General features: G+C 42.6%; 1 protein-coding gene across 1 annotated transcript in view; it reads right to left on the bottom strand.

The window, feature by feature from the left end:
• The window catches only part of PKHD1 (PKHD1 ciliary IPT domain containing fibrocystin/polyductin), a 270,667-nt gene that overhangs the window by 230,585 nt on the left and 26,476 nt on the right, over positions 1 to 13,606 (bottom strand). Inside the window, exons 19-26 of the mRNA XM_067294855.1 lie at positions 13,127 to 13,257; positions 11,496 to 11,680; positions 11,000 to 11,138; positions 7,926 to 8,080; positions 6,407 to 6,591; positions 5,263 to 5,385; positions 3,615 to 3,720; positions 2,855 to 3,133 (exon numbers count right to left, since the gene is read on the bottom strand). Of these exons, the coding sequence (XP_067150956.1) occupies positions 2,855 to 3,133; positions 3,615 to 3,720; positions 5,263 to 5,385; positions 6,407 to 6,591; positions 7,926 to 8,080; positions 11,000 to 11,138; positions 11,496 to 11,680; positions 13,127 to 13,257 (1,303 nt within the window). The remainder of the gene's footprint in view (positions 1 to 2,854; positions 3,134 to 3,614; positions 3,721 to 5,262; positions 5,386 to 6,406; positions 6,592 to 7,925; positions 8,081 to 10,999; positions 11,139 to 11,495; positions 11,681 to 13,126; positions 13,258 to 13,606) is intronic.

Raw genomic sequence — 13,606 nt, 5'->3', positions numbered from 1 at the left:
CTGCTTGGCCCCATCACCTCTGTGTGTCCCCAGTGCCTTTATGGCAATGGCACACCACTAAGCCCAGTCATTAGAAGGACCCAGATCTGGGAGACAACAGCGTCAAAGATGGGATTTGCAGGACGCAAAATTCCAGTGGCAGAGTCAGAGGCATGGCCAGAGTCAATTTAGGAATCAGGCAATGAAATCAGATAAAATGTAGAATAACCTTAACCTCTCTGGGTGCAAATCACTTGTCTGCAAAACATGAAACTGACTTTTTCAATCATTTGTCTAATTCCTAGAGAGTGTCTGTATTGCACTCAGCGCAAGTGGCAATGCATGGTCTTTAGATATTCCCATTAATAAATAAGTAATGGAAAAGTAAACAAGCAGGGTAGAAACTAATCAGCCCAGCAAAAATATGAGCAAGAAAACAGGATAATCTGATTGTCCGTTGTCCCTGCACCACCTAGGCCAGCATTTTGTTAATCAAAATAAAAACTCCTAAGGGCCTTAGCATTTGGTAAGAACTCTATATCGGCAAAGCAAAATCCTATTCTTCCCTTCTACAAACCTACCCCCTATTTTCTCCTAAGATACTTTTCAACGCAACACAAAGCTTCTTGCAGATATACACCTCCAGCAAATAGAAGTGAGGCAAAAGCACAGCAGAACCCAAATAAATGCTTAGACTTATCTGTATAGTACCAACATCCTTAGTTTCATGAAATATAAAAGGAACTCTAGAATTTATATAAATCCTGTGCTGTACAGTGTAAATAAGGAAAAAACTTCTTCTATGGGAAACTCATTATACACTGATGGCAGAGTTCCTTGTACCTTTTCTCAAAGCATCTTTTGCTGCTCATTCTCTAAATCAGAGAAATCACATCTAGAAGTTTAATCTTCTAGATCTCCTCTGGCCTGCACCAAAATCAGGCCAACAACAACATCCAAATACGTTCTCAGAAAGCTCCTTCCATCTGCTGGAGCAGGAAGCACCTTTACAAAGACCTTCCATGCTAATAGGAAGCTATGTCATGAGGAGCTCCTGATATACACCACTGAGACCAGTGATATTTTGACAAGGAGGACCTGATGCAGTGAAGTGCAAGATGCTTCCTAGCCTCCTCCTCCGTAAGAAGTTTTCAGAGCCACCAACAGCAAAACTCAAAACTGAAACCACTTCTGTGATAGTGGTTTGATAAGAAGCCTCAGATTTAGAGTACAAAAATCCCTGTGTATTGTGTAAAGACTAATGATCTTAAAGTTTTGATATCTACACTTATATCCATATGTGATAAAATACTGCATATGAACACTTTACGATAGGATTGAAGAGAGGTATTTTAAATGGAAGAAATTAAAAACACAGATGGAAGCTGTAATTCTTTCCAATTATAAATGTTCAAGGCGTATGTAATGTAAGATAGCATTATACTTGCTTTCTCTTTAATGAGTGACAGATCACTGTAATTGGGAGAAGAGCTGGATTGTCAGGGAAGGAAATGAGAAGCAAGGCCCAAGCACTAAAACTTGTCATTGTTGGTTTGTTGGGTTTTTTTTTTTCCTTTTAGGGGTTTTATGAATTACAGCAGTGAATCTCAACCTTATGTAGTATATGACTCTCCCATTAGAAAAACAAAAAGAAAAGGGTTAGAATATGTCTTCTCCTGTACACCCCAACAACCCATAAGGAAAAGGGGTGACTAACTTCTTGTTTCAGCTTATGAACCCCATAAATTCTTTCAAGTCCATCCCAGGACTCATCCATATAGAAGTTCACAGACCATTGTTTGCATCCTCTGCCCACTCCAAGCTGGCCAAACACGACCCAGTTCAGCTCTCCAAGCCACATGGCTGTGCTAGCCTGGTGCTGCACCAAGGCCAATACTCTTCCTCTCACTGATGCTTGTTAGCATGGACTCAAAACACCCTACTATTGAAATCAGGAGATTTCCAAACAAAAGCTGGATAACTTTTACTGGCAGACTAGGACTGGATCATTTTTAAGTGCATTCTTATCTGCTCGAAAACAAGTCATACACCAGAGGGTTGGTCCTTAGTGCACCACCCAGGTGTGGTCAGAGTGTTCTCAGCTCACTGAAGAAGGTAGAGGAATCTCCTTCCCTCTTCCAGAAAAGGAGGGGTGGCTTTTTACAGTTTGGCTTAGCTACAGTTGGGTGAGCACCCAGCAGAAACTTCCAGGTAAAGTCCTCTCACCTGTGTTATGCACATGGCAGATGAGGTACTCATACTGGTCCCTTCTGGCCCCATAGCCTTGTGGAAAGGCTTCCAAGCTATTGTCTTCAGGGATGGAATATATTGCCCCTTATTTCCTCTCATATTTCAAAGAGGAGGGATAATGGGAAATAGAAGGAACTTCAGTTTAGTTTGAGCTTTTCTAAGTTTCTCTGTTTTGTATCTAACCATAGACAAGATTTCCATTTTGTCACTCAGAACAGAAATGCACTTAAAACCAGAACAAGTTCAACCAAAATTTAGCTATTTCACAATTAGGCCAGAAAAGTCCAAATCTTACCAAGTTGCATGTCAATTAGATATGGGAAGATTGGCCACGAAACTCTAATACCCTTTTGAGTTGCTGGAATGAATATACCCATACTTGAACTTACTATTCCCAAACAAATCTAACAAGGGAAAAATCTTGTTGCTCCCACAAAAAAACAAGGAAAGCCTGTCACTCTATAAGAAGCTTGCCCCAGTACCATGGGGGTACAAAGAAAGTGTCAAGACACCTTTTCTTAGGTGAAGACGTTAGTAGTGGAAGGACAGTAGAACTGAAACATGCTGTGAAAAGCAAGACAGAAAAAAGACACCCACTCAGAGTCAGTCTGATATTCAGACCTACCAATCTCTGAAGCTGTAGGAGGTTCGATGGCCACCAGCTTGGACTCAGCTCTTAGGAAGATGCCTTCTCCTGTGCTGATGTTGAGTGCAAAGCCATAAGGTCTCACCAGTAATGTCACATGGTAGACTCCGACTGGCAGCCTCTCCATCTGGCAAACCACTTTGGTTTCATTCAAGGTTATGACATGGCAGGTTGAGTTGTTCACCTCTACCTGGAGTGCTGACTTCTCCTCCGTGAAGCCAGTTCCCCTGATAACTACCGTAGCCTGGGATCCATCATCTGAAGGAATATAAATAGCAAGATGACTAACAAATGTTGGAGTAGCAACACCCAGATTTACTTTCAACCAACAGTTAAAGTTTTTTACCATCCTTATCAGGACGCCATGTAAACCACAACACTCGGTCTCGTTATCCCGTGTGTTCCTGCCTCTGTTCAGCTTTTTTTTTTTCCTTAAATATTTTATTAAAAATAACTGGAACCAAGAGCCACCTTGTTCTGTACAGCACCAAGCCTAATACTATTTCTCTCCCCTTTATGCCTCTACCACCTTCTTGCCTCCATAATACCATGTTTGTACTGCATAGTTTAAGACTCAGGCTAATTAGAATTGGCCCATTAGAAAATGCAGACTCCATAAAAATCAAAATTTTCAAAAAGAATACACACACTTACATACATACATATAAGATCATCATCATCAAACCAATTTTTTACAGAATAGTGTTTTGCCATTTTATTCACGCACAAAGCCCATTACCTGACAAGTATTCCACATCACTGACTAAGGGTGTCATTTCTTGGCAGAACTGAAAAGAGCACGAACCAGAACAGTTTGCGAGGACATCATTCACCACCACCACCACCTGGAGATGGAGAAGAAGGTTACCTTAAGTAGGGATGGGAACTGAGGTGGTTTCTAGGGTGTATGATACATGGCAGACTGAACAGTGATGCAGATAGCCACACTGCCTCAGCTACTGTATCAGCACAGACAGTAATTTATCCTGTTGCAGTCTGATGACAAATTTCATTGCAGGGCTTGCTAGGGCTCATCTGAGGCAAAGCAGAGCACAGCTTTGAAAGCTGTGTCTCCACCTTTCCTGGGTGTCTGCACAATCCTAACTCCCATGTCGCTGAGACACACAACTCCTCCCAACGCCTGTTTTTCTAGCTGTCCATTTAAGATCCTACCTGCCATACCCCAGTTCCTCCCGCCCTGCCTTGGGAACAACCTTACTGTGCTTTAAAGCACCCTGTGAGATCCTAACTAGAATGAATCCCAGATTGCATCTATTCAGCATGTAGCTCTCAAGGGGCTTTTTTTTTTTTTCCTCTCCCCTCATTGTTTGTGTTAAACCAGGAAAGTTGAGCTGCAACTTTGAGGTCTAACATCAGCTCCACTCTCAGAGGAGTCAGCTAGCAATGCAGCCTCTTCCTCTCTTCCCCAGATATGAAGGAAGTGTGTGCTGAGAGACTACACCAGTGCCTGCAAATAAAAGCAGATTGTCTCTGGGAAACCCAGGGAGCACTCGAGTTTCACAGTGCTCTGCTTAATAGAGACAATGGTTAGAGGGACACTTTTATATTTTTTGCTTGCAGCAAGCCAGAAAAAGCTTCAAAAATGAAATCTGATTGCAGCTGCCATCCTTATTTCATCTGATCTATTTGAGGGCATGTCTGCACTACAGAGTGCAGAGGCACCACAGGTGACTCAGGCACTGGAGGCAGGGCAGTCTCCATATCCGGGGAACAGAGTCAGCCAAAAAGCAGGATGAACTAGCCCCCACTGCTGCACAGCTGGGCTGCTAGCACATCCTGCATTACCCAGTTATTGCTGCAGTGCCCCACAGTGCATGCTGGAGGCAAAGCCCAGCCATGCACACTGCTCATGAGACCTCCAAGAGCGGAGTTTGCAATGCATTTGTCCTCTCAGCAGAATCATTCAGCTGGGAAGCCCTTCTTGGTCCCTTTTCACAGATAAAGGATTGAGGTCCATGGAGGGTCAGCAACTTTTCCAAACTAGTATCACAGCCACAAGCTCATTTATTTTGTCAGCAGCATGACGGCTGGAACCTGCAGATGAGTGTAGGGTCATTCCCAAGTTTAGGACCCACAGTAAGAATGGGAGTCCAGAGACAATGTCAGCTCTTGGCCACTGCCTCAAAAGGAATAAATAGTCTTCCTTCACCCAAGATGACCATTCTCCTCTGTTGCAATAGCTCTTGTAGTGAAGCCCTGCTCCACAAACCAGGGAGCAAAATCTGACCAGTTAATGACAAAGCACAGAACAGCAGATTTTCAAAAGGATTTAGAATAGCAGCAGAACGAGGTGCCTCCATAACTCAGACTCCTGGATCTATGGACCTAGGTGAACCAACTAGAGGTGTGTCAGCACATTAACTCACCTGTGTGTTGTTATTGAAGGTCGCAAGCATGTCTCCAAATATTGGCCCAATAAACACACCCCCATCATAAACTACACGACTAGCAACAGTTGGGTTCAGACCAGTGAGTTCTTCATCAGAGACCTGGCAAAAAACAAAGAATTGAAGTTTCTCACCTTTTTCTGTGCTGTGATTGTAAATTAAAGTTGTGCCCCCACGGTTCATATTGCACCATCACAAGATGGCAAATAACTCCTAGAAAACTCTTCTCAAGCTCCCTCCATGACTCCTATCTCCAGGTCTTAGTCTTCAGTACTCCAGTCTTCACAATGCCTTAGTGTTTCCATTCTCACCTTGCAGGCAAGAAACTGAGGCAAAAAGATTTGCAATTAATCTTCTAATGCTCAGTAAAATCATTTGGAATTGGGCACTGAAATACATATGAATATCTGCTTCTCAAAGATGTGGCTTTGGGTAAAATAAGGGTCTGCAATGCTGCTAAAGAAATAGCTCAAGTTTCTCCTCACCTTCCAGGCCAATGTATATTGAGCCACAGGGTCATTCTGCTTTTTTGAAGATTATTTCTTTGTATAACCCACTTCTCTAAATGTAAAATTGTTTCATTTTTTGGTGAAAGGACCAACACAGTCCCAGTCCTTATTCAGAAAGGACCATTCTACTTGAAGCAAAACTTAAATTTGATAAACTTTGGGATGGGACAGCATGAATTGGACCTTCATCTGAGATTCATGAGAATCAGATACCAGCCCATACAAAATAGTTCTTGGAAAAAGACTTCCTTGTCCAAGAAATGATGCCACAAACATGTACTAAGCTTCAGCTCAGTTACTATACTGAAATATTACTGTGGTTATGATAGCTTTCATTTCAGTATAGTTAGCCCTTTATTATGTCAAACTGCAATAAAATGCAGAAATTACGTTCTTGCCTCCTTAGTTTGAAGCACAAGTTAGATCCAATTTCTCCTTCTGTAACTACAATTAAGTTCCAGATTAGGTGATTAAAAAAAATGAGTGGCTGATCCTAATAGGAGGACATTTTGATTCAGGTCTCACAGTGAAAACAAATGCTGGCAAAAATCACCCAGTTAAGGCCATGAAAGACACGAAGGGATTCAGAGTGCGTTTGTAAAAAATTACCGTACACTAATAACATTAGGTAAGTCCCCAGTTTTTGTTTTCCAAGTTAGGGTCCAGATGTTTTCATAACAAGAGTTCGAGTCCTTGATCACTGTGAAATCACTGACATTGAAGTACGGGGCTGTAGAGTTATCTGTGTTGTCTTGCAAAAGCCTGCGGAGATGATGGGAGGAAATGTGCACTGGGATACCTGCAAAAGCGATTAGAAAGCAGCATTAGAAAGCAGCATACCCTATGAGAGTACATCCGCCTGTTCCTAGAAAAGAAAGATGTTTCATTATTAGTGGTAGGCTGTGATGGTTTAAACCTCTGTAATTGCAAAAAAAGCAGCAGGGGAAAGTTTACTGAATCCCAAATGCCAAAATATCTTCTGCATTTTCTGCTAGCTAAGAAAACCCAGAAACGTGTCACTAGATGGAACCATCAGAGATGTTGTCTAATACTTTTTATAACATTCAACCTGCATCTTTGGAAGGCATGAAATTTCACTGTGCAATCATGTTGTTTCAAAAGAGAAAAGCCAAAAACTTCCTAGACAAGTAAAGTATATGTGTTTGGGGGGGGGGGGGGATTAGTCTATCGAGAAGATTTTGTAGAGTCCAGGCCCAAATAAATGCACATGGCATCTTATTTCCTTTGACACAAAGGCCCATAGCCATTCAAAGCTGCAAAGACAATAAATTTCCCTGAACTTATTCATAAGAAAGAAGGGAAAGGGCAGCAGGGAAAGGCAACAGGGCAAGAGAAATGGAGTTCATTTTAGAAAAGTAGATCTTCAAGGCAGGGAACTATTGAGTTCACCTTTAGCTGTAGTTATGAGATATTTCAGAAAAGTCTTAAATGACAACATGAAGAAGAGTCATTTCATGAATATTCTAAGCTTGCTTCTTCCTATTTTATGATTTTAATTTCTAACTACAAGTCACCAGTTCTGCAGTCCAGAACTTAATCAAATCAACTCTATGCACAAAAGCTTTTGTGGTGTCTGCAAACCAAAACAATTCCAGTAATCCTGGGAGTGAATTAATTCCCTGATAAATTGCATGAGTCTCACTTGCAGGCTGGTGTTATGAAATGCAGAGGGAAACTCAAGAGGAGTGTTACTAATTGCAGTTTTGGAAAAGCTTCTGATAAGGGAAAAGCTATTCATAGCTTGCAACAATATCAGCATTGTCATTCAAGAGGACCAGAAGTACATGTGCTGGAGAAACATCAGTGTAGTGAAACCTTCGGATGCAAAATCCCAGTTCAGGCTCTGATCCAAAATCCTTTAATATTAAGACAAGTATTTCAGAGTGGCTGAATGCATTTTGGAGCAATCCCATAATTAACCTCTAGAAATACTTCCCTCCCTGTAATCCTTAACTCCTGTTTTTTAAGGACAACAAATGCAAAGCTCTATCAGCCATCCCAAAGGGTTTGATCTGCCAGCCTGTTCTTTGAGCATTTTCAAGGTTCAGTCTTCTCTCTTCACTTGGCTTCCTACAAATGAAATCCTGGACTCCTACTCACCCTTTCTCTTACCTGATATCACTGTATTGGCCAGGTGGATGCGGAAGGTCCCTCCAATAGGTGGAGATGACTTTTGCAGTCTCTGAACAGTGAGGCTGATTCTTGCATCCTCTGTGGAGACAGAGAGTTTGCCGTCTTCCTCAGAGCCATCCAAAAGCAAAGCACTTCTGCGTGACAGAGAGAGTTCACACGAAGGCATTAGCAGTCAGGAACCCCACTGGTGATACCCTTGTGTGACCAGCAGCAGAAAACAAACATAAAATTAATCTGGTCTTGGCATCTTGAACGCACTGATGCTGGAGGGATCAGTCATGTTCACCAGACCTTTGCTCCAGCTCCCTAAATATCATTTTCCAGGCTAGATTAAGTTGCAGCAAGTATCTGTCCTTGTTCTACAGGTCCTTGAACAGCAGCAGGGTTTCTTACCTCTGGAGCTATGATTCTTCAAGACAACTGCCATATGAACCTTTGCTCCTACCCTCATAGGAATGCATGGGAGCAACATTCTTGAAGGACCTAACAAGAACATATTTGCACCCCTAATAGACTCAGTTACTCCCCGCATGCTCTCCCATGATGCTGGCATTGCACACAACAGGAAATGACGGAAAAACACCTGTTTAAATGGAAGAAATAGTTCATACAACACCAAGCTCAAGTGAATCATGCTCCAAGAAGGGCGTTTTTAAGACCCACCTCAGTGCAGCCAAAGCAGCAGCAGCAGACAGAGGAAGGCAAGAAACCTCCCTACCTTTACGTACATATAGCCCTCACTCACATTTCATTCTGTAGTCTCCCCAGAATATCAAAACCTCAGCAGTGCTGAATTACAGCAAGGAATGGAGACCAATATTGTGTATCCTAGTTCACACGAAGGCCAGTTTCTAAGACCTAAAATATTTTCTACTTTGCCACTAAAACTTTCTCCTTTTTTGAAAGAAAAAAAAAGGGAGGGGGGGGGGGGAAGAATCTCTGCGGTACAATGATGCCACCATGTGGTTATGTGTCTACATAACAGCTAAAGTCTCCGAGTTCAGCCTGGACTTCTGCCGATGAAATTTAGAGAATATGAAACCAAAAGGACCACTGGGCTCTCTAGTCCGACGTACAGCTGGGACATCGGATTTTATCCAGTAGCCCTGACTCTGATCGCAGCAAGTTATGTTAGACTAAAGCATAGCATGAGCTCAGTTAAGAGAAAGAGCCAGTTTTATTTTGAAAATATCCAAAGACAGCAAGTAGCCTGCCCATTTTTAAAGCATGCACTGATTTCTCGTTGCAGTCTGGCTGCAGCATCATACACGGATTTTGCTCATGTCTCTCTGTGAAGCATAAAAGCCCACCAATGCCAAGCATGTTTTTTCCTGGTGAGAGGTACTATTATTACTAATCCACCTCTTAATCCTCTTTTTGATAAACTAAACAGATTGAGCTTCTTAAATCTTGCTCTGCAAGGCATTTTCTTTCACTCCACAATCATGTTTATAGCTGTTTTCTTCCATTTTTTTCTGAAACCCCTTTAAAAATGTGCTCAATGCAGTATGTAGCATTCCAGTGCCAGTCTTAAGGCTACACGCAAGTAAAAAAATTCTCCTTTCTATTGATTGTACCACAATTTATACCCAACAAACCTCACAGACACTCCCCCATCTTCTCATCCTTGCCTTTATCATTGGTAACTTGTGCTGAAATACTAAACTTGACATGATCAGTTAAGTGTACTCCTAGGTGAGAGACCTTTACAAGTCAAATCCTTCTATGCTGTGCTAATCCTATAAATTGTCTTCTGTAGAACAGCTAGGTCTGAACAGTGACTTAACTGTTTTACCAAAAGACCGCTCAGACTTGGGCTTTGCAGAACAAGGACCTGAACTGCTGCTGAATGGTCACCATGTTGGGAACACTGAGGTATAAACTGGGTCATGTCAGTCTCTTTATTCGTGCTGACTTGGGCTGTGTTTCTCTGAACCTCAACAGGCGATCGACAAATTCACTCAAGCCATAGATTTCGCTGGGAGATCCAAACGCTTCGCTGTTCTGGAAACCAGACTCAACTGCCTAATTTTCTTCAGATCTTAACCACTTCTGAAAGGAAAAATCTAACTGTCTTTCGAGACCTCTCAAGCAGTGTGTTTTGATGTGCACCCCAAAACTTTTTTTTTGTTGTTTTGTGTGAACCCCAAAACTAAAAGTTACATTTCTTTGTTTTTGCTTGAAAAGGGAGAGATCAGAAGGTGAGAAACCAACTTAAGTCACAGCAGAGCTGAAGTTCATGTTCTTCTCCCAGATGTGAGCCACTGAGCCAAACCAAGGGGAGCAGAGGCTGCATCGTTCCAGCATCTCCCTTGCATTGGCTCTGGCCCCATCAGGTCCTTGCTGACTCATCTGAATATAACCCAATTTTTACAAGGCTGTTCTCTGTCAGTTCAGTCCTTCAATATTGTTCTTTCTGATCTCATTAGCCTATGGCCCTGCCTCTAAGTTCATTATTGGGACTTCCAGAGTAGAAACCATCTCTCCAAACAAGGAGAAATAAAGTGGGCTTCCATTTCCTAGGATGACAACTGCTGTCATTAGAGGTGTCCAGCATCTCTCTCTGGATCTCCAGCTGTTCCAGAAGGGCTTAGATCTGCTAGCTCTAAGTCATATCTTGGTGGCCCATGCAGAAGTCTTAGATACCCCAAGGTATCTGAAATACATTAGGCACTTGTACCCCACTCATACAGTGCAGCTTCAATACCAGAATCAGATATATTTTAGACATCTTAATAAAGGTATGTTCAAGCTCCTACATGGTCAACAAAACCCAAAACACCCAAATGCTGAGACTGAAATTAGGTAGTTTAATTTTGAACTGAATACCACCCACTGAGCACAGACATCTGTGCAGGATTCAGTAGTCTAAACACAGCCTGAACATAGACCATTTGAGATGACTAGAGAAGATACCAAGGAAATTCCCATCCAACCCAGACTTATGTTCCACTGCCTCATGTCCTGTCTTAGATGACAACCAGATCCACACATGTCAGGGGGAACTACAAGAGCTACTACAGAGTGTGAGATAATCTACTCACTGTCCGTACCTTAGTGAGAGAAGGGGCAGACTTGCACCACAGCCAGACACCAGCAAGGACACATTGTAAGTGGGAGAAGACCCCACCACAGTTACTGCTTCAATTATCCTCCCATCTGGCTGAGATGGTTTGGGATCCCTCTGAGAAACTGAAAAGACGACAATCATTCATTACAGGTGGGAGACCAGATGTCACAATACCTAGGTTATTTCCATTTCACATGCTGGAAACACACCCACTTTTGATTTTCTGTTTGGACAAGACCACTATTACATATTGAAACATATTTGCAAATAGGCTAAGAATGTTCATGTTTGATAATTCCTTCTTGATTACTTTCACAAAAAAATGTAAGTTCAAGAAAACAAAAAGAAAGGTTTTAGTGTCTGCTGTGAAGCGCCCTTCCCCTCTGAAAAAAATTTTAGCCAACCAAACATTTCAGTTTTGCATGGAGGGTCCTGGAGAGAGAGCAACATTAAGAAGAAAAAAAACCTGATTCCTTTACCAGTCACATTGCTGTCTGTGATGACGAGTTCGTCAAGGTAAAATGACTTGGAGGTCTCCTTTTGCATCTCAGGGATCAGCAAATCAATCTGATGCACAAACACTGGGGAATTGGCAGGGAGGTCCTGGAGGAGCGCAGATCGATTCACACATCCCTTCCAGAGGTCGGTGCAGGTAAACGTCCAGCTGAAAGATACCACCAGGGCTGGTCCTCACCTCCTTGCTGTGAGGCAGTTGCAACAACTGAGGGGCTTTGTTAAGCCTCCAGATCACCTCATGTATTCTTCTTATTACTATTGCCTCGCTTATACGCAGCACACTGGCTCCGTGGCTTGTGGTTACCCTGTCCAAGCCTCTCTGTTAGGTGCCCCACAGGGGGGATGAAGTCTTTACATCTCTGCTTAGATACCCTCCTCTGCATCAAGAGATTCAGCACGTGGCAACAACTACCACTGCTCTATTTTTGGCAAAAACACTTCCATAGCATCAAGGAGCTCGACAGAACAGCAACTACCTACACACAGCAGCTTATCCAGGTCCTGAACTCTGAACAGTGCTTTAAACTACCCATGTCCACACATAAAATGGTCTAGCTCACTTAAATTCAACACAGAGTTCAGGTCCCTTGGGAATATCAGGCACCGCTCAAGGCCTCAGCTCTCTCCATCATGTAATGGACATAAATGTGAATCTAGACTACAGATCTGAGCAAGCACATCTCCTAATCATGCCATGTTTAGCCATCAACTTCAGTCCCAGGAGTCAAATTCTTACAAGGATGCTATTTCAGGAATCTGTCCCATCCTCCCCTTCCAGGACCATCCACCTACCCACCCACCCACGCAGACCCCTTGGCAAACCTTACAAAAAACCCAAGCTCCCAACTTCACTTCCAGAAGTTCTTCAGAGACCACTGATTCTTTTTGTTTGCCTGCCCCTAACTTCACACCTGTCAGAAGGGTTTCTCACCCATTTATTTTAAGTGAAACAAAGATTATGCCAACGTCCAAAAACATTATCAACCTGCGGTCCCATAAGTTCCCTGACAGCAAACTGCAATACATCTTTCTGTCTCACTGCAAAAATTCACTGAGTGTTGCCAAAGAAACCAGGAAATTAATGCCTTTGAAACTTTCTGGTGTGCCTGCTAGAGACATAACAAGCTCTCCAACCAGTGTGCATTACTATGGTGAGATAGTGCGTAAAACAAGGAACATGCAAATTTACTCAGGAAGTTCTCAGAATTTATTGCTTCAAGTAGTTAATAAAGCTGAAAGAATAGAATATCCTTGGAGACAGCATTCCCACTTCTTGGAACTGGGAGCATTGACTGGCCAGACTTGCTTTGTACGGTGCTCATAAAGCAGAGACAAAGTCAAATAGTACAAGAAAATTACTGCTCTCACAGGGTTTGACATATATGAAGCTGGTACTGACAGAAATTTAAGATATTTTCTCTTTCAGGAGAGCTGAAAGCAAGGTCAAGGCATGTCTCTGCAGAGACAGGACATGTCTCAATTTACCACAACTCATGATGTGCTCCTGTTCAAATAAGAACTTTCTATGCCCACTTTTCCTAACATATTGCCTACTGTGGAAAGTGTTATCACTGGAGACTAGGTATCTGGATACCTTTTTAGGTGGCTCTCATTAAAATCCCACTGGCAGGTGAGATTCCTCTTCACTGAGCAGAAAGAGACATTGGTGTAAGATACCGAGATATGAAGGATTTTGCTCATATGTCCTTTATGTGCAAAACACACCTGCGAAAACAGAATGGAAAAAAATCTTTCACAAATCAAAATAGAGATAATATGTCATGTCTGTAGAAGACATGTAGAAGACATTCCGATTCAATCCCACCTCACATTAGTAGGGAAGGATCTTGTTCAAGGTCAGCACCAGATCCCTCCCCATGAGGCCAAGAAGCCTTGAACATGCCTAGCGGAGATGGAGCCCTGGCATTCAGGTGTCCTATGTGCTACTGCATGTACTTCAAATGATCCTTGGAGGCTTCTGTCTTGTCAAGGACGGGCCATTTCTGCATCACTCTTCCCCAGCACCATGGGGGAACGCCACCATCCCACCTTCCTCTCCCTCATCAGGGGCTGC

The sequence above is a fragment of the Apteryx mantelli genome, chromosome 3 (genome assembly GCF_036417845.1).
Source record: "Apteryx mantelli isolate bAptMan1 chromosome 3, bAptMan1.hap1, whole genome shotgun sequence".
NCBI lineage: Eukaryota > Metazoa > Chordata > Aves > Apterygiformes > Apterygidae > Apteryx > Apteryx mantelli.
The sequence above is the reverse complement of the archived record's forward strand: the minus strand, read 5'-3'. Positions and strand labels throughout refer to the sequence as shown.